The sequence below is a fragment of the Cydia pomonella genome, chromosome 11 (genome assembly GCF_033807575.1).
Source record: "Cydia pomonella isolate Wapato2018A chromosome 11, ilCydPomo1, whole genome shotgun sequence".
Lineage (NCBI taxonomy): Eukaryota > Metazoa > Arthropoda > Insecta > Lepidoptera > Tortricidae > Cydia > Cydia pomonella.
The window spans coordinates 11,812,262-11,820,053 of record NC_084713.1 but is presented as its reverse complement, the minus strand read 5'-3'; the positions used below and the strand labels follow the sequence as shown (position 1 = coordinate 11,820,053).

At 39.0% G+C, this 7,792-nt stretch overlaps 1 protein-coding gene across 1 annotated transcript in view; it reads right to left on the bottom strand.

Moving 5' to 3' along the window:
* Positions 1-227: 227 nt before the first annotated feature.
* The window catches only part of LOC133522859 (endoribonuclease Dicer), an 81,196-nt gene continuing 73,631 nt past the window's right edge, over positions 228-7,792 (bottom strand). Inside the window, exons 32-33 of the mRNA XM_061858320.1 lie at positions 5,797-5,981; positions 228-4,301 (exon numbers count right to left, since the gene is read on the bottom strand). Coding sequence (XP_061714304.1) covers positions 4,145-4,301; positions 5,797-5,981 — 342 coding nt within the window. The 3' untranslated portion in view covers positions 228-4,144. The remainder of the gene's footprint in view (positions 4,302-5,796; positions 5,982-7,792) is intronic.

Here is a 7,792-nt window from a genome sequence, read left to right as displayed (position 1 = left end):
CTGTCGCAGTAATACGGAAGAGTAGGTAATAGAGAGCTACGGAGCGTTAACGATTGGCACGTTGGCCAAGCACCCTGGCCTAGTTATAATCACCGATTCTCTTATCCGAAAAATCTACTAATGGCTTACTGACAACAACGAAGTAGTTAGCTACCGAAAGTAGCAAATTCTACGAGCCGAATGAGCTTTGCCTTTAGAAATATTCGCTATCAGAAGTAAAACAACGGTTAGACAAAATAAACAGTTTATTCCATATAAATCCTACGTATTTTTGACTAATTTCCAAGGTATAAAATGGAAATAACTTCAAAAAACTACATTTAACACAGTACATAACAGCTAAGAACTTTATTTACAAAAATGGGCGGAATAGGTTAATCATAGAGAAATAAATAAAATTGCTTGACGTAGGTACTATTATTTTGTATATTGTATTACCAATTCATATATATATATATATATATCAAGTCCATCATTCGTCATAATTTTTATTCAGTCATGTGAAAGCTGTTACATACATATGTATATTTTTTGTTATTATATCAAACATTAGTGAGAGTCAGAATGGCGGGTATACCTAAATAAAATAAAATTAAAAATTTAAATGAAAACATAAAATTAAATGAAAACCATACCATGTTTTTGTACCTAATTTGTACTATTTAGTGCCTCCTTTAATTTTTTTTACCTCACGGTACATAAAGTTATCATCAAAAAACAGTACACCCGCCATCCTGACAGTCAGAATGGCGGGTGTACTTTATTACGCTATATTCCCGTGGATATTGATAAATTCTATAAAAGCCAAATTTTTGTACCTTCATATTTAATTATAATATGAGTCATTTTATTTGTGGTTTCAAAGTTTTACTTACTTATTTATATTTGCTTGCTATTCCACTTTTGCAGGCGTTATAATTTTTCAAGTTATCGATCTCATTTTTAACGAAAAACGCTAAGGTACATTTTTTTATTATGCCAGGAATTAGTACCTTTAATGTTTAATTTGTTAAGTTCAAATAACTCACAAAATCATGTCTTAAAAAAGGCTAGGCGCCAATTCAAATAATTCTTCTTAAGAAAAATCATTTTTAACTAAATAGTACAAATTAGGTACAAAAATATGGTATGCTTTTCATTTATTTTTATTTAGGTACACCCGCCATTCTGACTCTCACAAACATTACATATATTAACATGTATTTCATTTGTATATATTTATACTAACATGCAATTTAATGTTCTGGAATAAAGATATATAAATTATTAATCATCATTATATGTATTTCAGTCGGAAATATAACTTACTTTTTGCGCTTTATAACAAAAAAAGTAGACTAGGTCACTTTACATTTCATATAAAAAATGACTCGGGGTGACTTTGTACAGTTCTATTTCGCTATCGTCTCATCGCCATATGGTCCACTGCCGTGTTTCGTCGACATTCCTATATAGTCGCCTTCTTAACTCGTGCTCATTCCTATGTAGCGTAGGGACACTGGCCGTAAGCAGGCGGGCTTTCGATCACTTTCGCGTTCATTCAGCCCAATTCCCTGAAGTTTGAGGTGCAGGTTATTGTCCCGACGACATTTCCACACTATTCTTCTGGTTTTACTGCAGAACAGGACATCTTTGAGTTCGACATCCTTTAGTTCCGCACACATAATACAATCTGCTAGTAATAATACCCGTCAGTAGTCTCAGACTGCTCTTACCTAAATTTTAAGATACCTGGTTCTTCTGTGATGTGATCCATACTTTTAATCATCATCTTCGACTGCCTGCATCCAGTGTAGACTGGCCGTTATGTGCGCGAGGAAATTGCCTAGCGCGTATGCTCACTCTGTGTGGACCCGGCTTATAACACAAGCTTTGTTTTCGACATATTGAGATCCAGTCCTCTCTGTCTACACCATACCAGTACCTCTTATCGTTATGTCTCTTATGACGCTAAGAACTGTCCCTCTCACTAGTAGCACTCCGTCATCAGAGTAGGCCTGCAAGTACGTACATACTGTTGAGCTCTTTTACCATTGAGTCTAGTACTAGTTAGAGTAGTTAATTAGCACTGTGGACCATATAGCAATATGGACAAGATAAGAAATTGACGATATAAGAATGTGAACGACTTAGGAAGGCGACGATTTAGGAATATTATGCTGACGACATGGCATTGTGGACGATTTAAAAAGGTGACGAAATAGGACTGTGGACGAAGACGCCCTGAGCCTAAAAATGGATACTATCATTAATTACGTAATAGGAAATATATAGCAAATTATTGTTAATATGTATACCTAATAATGTTACCCTTTAGGTCCACGATATTTTTGCTTAAAATCCATCTAATCAAAACTAATAAACGCAATTAACACAAAAATACTACCAGCGTAGCTCATATAATTGAGGATCTATTTCAATCGAGAAAATAGCAGAAGGTGATCACGTTTAGCTGCTGACCACTGCCATATTGGTATAAGTATAGTATAATGTATTCTTTACTTCTGTGGTAACTGACGATGTTACGGAAGAACTTTCAAATCTTGCAAGATATCATAAAGAAACATAGAATTATAACTCCTGCTACTTTATCGAAACCCATAGGCTAATAAAGAGCTACTGCTACTTAAGGAATGCTGCAAATGACAACATACACACCTGTAGTCTCAAATAATTCAAGTAATAAATGATTTGTTAACGCAAAAAGATCTAAGAAACATACCTAATCTCAATTCTCAATAAAAATAATAATCTAATTTATATTAAAATCAGTTCTGTACCTGAAAGCAAGAGATACATGAATTCTGGGTGAATAGTATCAAACGCCTAAAATAAGCTAATTTTATTAGTTTATTTAAAGTTTTTAAATTTTTGACCGTACCGTAGTCACTTTAGGTACTCGCATAATTATAAAACTAACTTATTATTACATTCGAAAATACAACACTTAACAATCAGCAAACACATTTCAAGTTACCTATATCATTGCTACACAATAACAGTTTATATTTGTTATATATTATACTAGTTTATTATTGTTAAGATATAATGTAAATAACATAAAACCAGTGGGTCTGTTCTGCAGTCTTCGCGAGCATATCAAAACTGAATAAATGTATGGTATGGCTCCGCCATTAAAGAAAAATCTATAACCTGAATGGACAAACATAAATCTCTTAACCTTTTGAACGTCACGCCTATCGTACGCGGCGCGTAATCGTGAACCTTGTCGGTACGCATGAAGGTTGATATTGGGCTGTAGCCGCGCGCGTCATATGACGTCTTTGGCGGTCAAAAGGTTAAAAACTTCCTACACAAATTGTATCATGCAAAATCTACTATTATTTCCAATCGCATGATACAATTTGTGTGGGTGGTATTTAATAAATTACCGAGTTTTCAGCCGCTTTTTGTCCCTATTCACCCCGCCAACCCTATTCAAATTGACGGTACAGGTAAATTAAAAAAAAAACTACAAATATGTCTAGGCATAAATCTGAACAGCACCGAGGAATCCATAAGGGTTCCGTTTTTTGCCATTTGGCTACGGAACCCTAAAAAAATCGGTTACTGATGAAGTTAAAGTGACGTCACAAAGTTTTTGACTCCCCTCTCCCCATTGTCACAACGTGTCTCATTATCTTCACCCCCCCCCCACCCTAAACGTGTGATGTAATTAATGGATGACCCCAAAGCTAAAAATATGAAAATTACTTCTAAAAATTGGCCAAGAGCGAGTTGGACTCGCAAAGGAAGGGTTCCGTACCATTATCTATAAAAACGATCATGCAAGTACTGACCCCGCCCGACGTTGCTTGGTGATTAAATGGGAACCTCGAGATTGGAAAGAAATATTTATTTTATTCTGTTTTTAGTATTTGTTGTTATAACAGAAATACATAATCTGTAGAAATTTCAACTGGCTAACTATCACAGTTCATGAGATACAGCCTGGTGATAGACGGACGGACGGACAGCGGAGTCTCAGTAATAGGGTCCCGTTTGATCCTTTGGGTACGGAACCCTAAAAACATGATATCCACGGTCCTGCGCACGTACACCCATCTCGCTCACGCTTACGCTTGGTGCATATGACAGTGAGAGAAGAATACGAAACGGTGTGTATTCTGTCCCACGGGGTAGTTTAGGAGTCGAGTATCTTGAGCGCCACCTTGGCGGCGGCGCGCTTGGCCTGGAACTTGTTGCCGCCGAAGCCGTGCGCGGTGTGCGCGCGCCCGTGCTTCGTGAACGTCACGGGGACCATGACGCGCGGCGTGCCGCCCTCCACCACCCTCGCGGCTCTGTGGGAACATGACAACTTCTAGTATCGTTGTTAGCTTTGTAGCTTATCCTTTGTCTATTGTTAACTAAAACCGCGCGTGCCACTACCTGCAAAAAAAGGGTCGTATAATTCTAATTGGCACCTGAGCGCGGGCTAGTCCAACGCTCAAAAAATCAGTGTAGGTGCGCTCTCCAATAACGCGCCTTTGTTCCGCGTATCGAGGACACATTTTAGACTGGTTCGGTAGCGTTCGACTCGCCGGCACTCGGTAAGCGTATAGGGACCACACAAGAATACACAAATTATTTTTCCATTTGTTAATTTTGAATCTTATTTCAGTTATCATAAGAGTTCTAATTAAATAACCGCTTAGAATTACCCGGCCCTTTTTTGCAGGTAAGTGGCACGCGCGGTTTTAGTTAACAATATACAAAGGATAAGCCGTTGGGGGCCAGCTACAAAGCTAACAACTATATCGTTGAACATCGGGACTCTGATACAATCCATGACATAAAATTGACTTATTAAACATAGTACCTATAATATACGTAGTCGATACTGAATACCTCAGAGTAATATTCAATTAATATATATACATTTTTGTTTGAATAAATATAAATATAAATTCAAGAGTGGTCATCACTTCTAATCAACTTTCAAATTAATTGCACGGGACATGAAATCGAAGAAAGCTCAAGTTTATATATATATATATATATATATATATATATGTCGGCGGCTGAAGGTAATATCCGCCAAATCATGAAATTCCTAAATCCTAGGCATATCATGAAACCTGATACCGGCTGTACACACTCACCAAGAGTGTCGGCAATGCTCCGATGTAATCAGAGAAACGCGAAACGGGACAACAAGGGAGCAGTAGGTACACACTCGTTCTCGGCCTGTCTCGGGGTCTCAACCAGTGAGTACAGCCGGCATGAAAATCATTGTCTCGTTCCCGGCGTCGACGAAGTCCCGCTACGCGGGGCTCCTATTTCTGCACAGTTTGCCCTTCAGGTATCTGAAGCAACCTAACGGACCTATCCTTTAATGTGACTATCGTCAAAAGATTACACAGGAACTTCACGAATTCCCGATCGCTCGCCGACACATTTACGATATTTAGACTTAACCACTGTGGTATGGCAAGACCCTATTTCGTAATAAAAACGTCTTTCTGCACACGCTACCTAAAGTTGTCGTCAAATCAAAATCGTTGTATTTAAACACCAACAACTTGTCGTTTCGCAGCCTATTGTCACGAACATAAAATAGTTATTTGTGTCTCAAGGGAAGAAAAGTAGGAAATTGCGTGCCGCGTGTAAAATTGTTACCCCAGCCGAAGGCTAGGGAGGCAAACACGCGGGATGCAATGTCCTACGTTTCCTCACGTGGTGCGCATACTATTTTTCTGCACGACGGAGGCGAAAAGCGGCAACCTCGTTTAGCGCAGCGGGAGCAAAGTTGCCGCTTTCACAGTATTTCCGCACATGTTTGAAAAAAAAACTTACCCGAACGAGGTGCAGGCGTGTATCCTCTCGTAGAGAACCCGCACGGGCTGCTGCGGGATGCGCGCGGAGAAGGCGTCGATCTCGCGGTGCATGATGCGGTACACCACTGCCCACACGGCGGGCAGGTCGCCGCCGCTGTCCAGGTATATCGCGCCCATTAGCGACTCGAATATATCACTTAGCACCTGTCATCAAAATATTAAAACCGTAACATCGCTATAAAACAGAAAAAAAAAATACTTGAGAGCTATGAGCTAGATGCATGAAAAATATATTTTTTTATACCACAACGGCCTCAACCGCCTGATGTTAAGTACCCACCGCAGTTTGCAAATCTATTGGAGTTACATGCAGCATCATTAATCAACTATATTTTTTTTTTAGGATAATTAGTGAATTATAGTACGGTCACGTCTGAAAATATAGAAACAGACGACAAAGTGCCAAAATATGTATACACCTTAATTAATGAGCAATAAGGTCGGGTATACATATTTTTGGCACTTCGTCTGTGTCAATATTTTCAGAGGTGACTGTACATTATTGCAGAGGCCGAGAAAGAGCAATTCTTGGATGAGTTTCGATTTTATCGGATGACGCAAAGCAACTTTTACTATGGGACCAACCCCGAAAACGCGAAAAAGTTTTCTTGGCTGCTTCATACATTTTAGCTGGTCCATTTTCTATGGGAGGGTAATTTTTCTTTCGCGATATCGGGGTTGGTCCCATAGTAAAAGTTGCTCACTATTATCCCAAAACCTCCGTGGCCACGGGAATGTACATATTTTTTGGCCACCTTGTATAGTGCTTTTCTCCAAACATGCGAGGAAATAAGGTAAAATAATCATAATTAGAGCATCAACCAGCACTCAAATTGAACCTTCACATCAAAAACGTCAAAAACAATTTCCCTCTTCAATTATTTTTAAAAAGTTAAAGGCACAACTTATTCTGCCATTCAGTAGGTACCATTCAATAATCGTTAATTCAATATAATTGTGCAATAGGGAGCATGCATGAACTGTAGGAGGCAGCACAGGAGCCGTCAGATTTTTGGCGCGAGGCGTAAATGTGATGTTTTTTGTTCTGATGTAGCCCACAAGATGGCAGAACCTACTATGCACAAGAAAACACGTGACGTGTACATGTGCATGTTTATGGTTCCGCTTCAGGCCACAAGATGGCAGACCCTCCAACGCGCACGGTCCCTATATCAGCTGCATGTGCACGCACGAGATCCTTAAAAAAATATAAAAGTTATATAGTCTTTGATTTTATTAAGCAGTATTCGCACGATCATACACGACGGTCTTGTAAGAACGAGACATGACACAGCTTGCAATGATGCTGACCGGGTAGTGTAGACACGGCTCGCGGCTATAATAATTGGCTGTTTGCGTTTTTCTTAGTGGATACGTTTTTTTTTAAAGTAAAAAACAATACAGTAATAACTTCCCGTCCGCTAAAATACGACAGTAATGGTTTGATTTTTTTATAAGATTAGCACACGTCCGAGGAGAGAGGTAACAATGCAGATGCCAATAGCAGCAGTGGATGGATATGGGCCGCATAAATAACAAAATAATGCAGATGCTTATAGCAGCAGTGGATGGATATGGGCTGAATAAATAACGATATATACTCATAGTTACAAAAGAGCAACATTTCCTCTTAAACGTAACTAGACGGAGCCCCGCCTATTTCTGGGTAGTTTGCCCTCCGGGCATCTGAAGCTACCTAACGAACCTAACCTACCTAACTATTAACCTGACTAATTGTGACTTCCCTGAAAACATTACACTAGGTAATTAGGCGTATCGCGAAATAGACAAACAGCTACTTAGGCTTACTGTGTGTGTTTGGGACATATTGCGAAATAGATAATATAAGTAATAGGTCAATAGCGATTTAGACGAATAGCGAATTTCAAATGAAGTTTTCGCATAACGCGAATTAGTCAGACTACGTTTCAGGCAGACCCGGAGTAAAGAGTTTC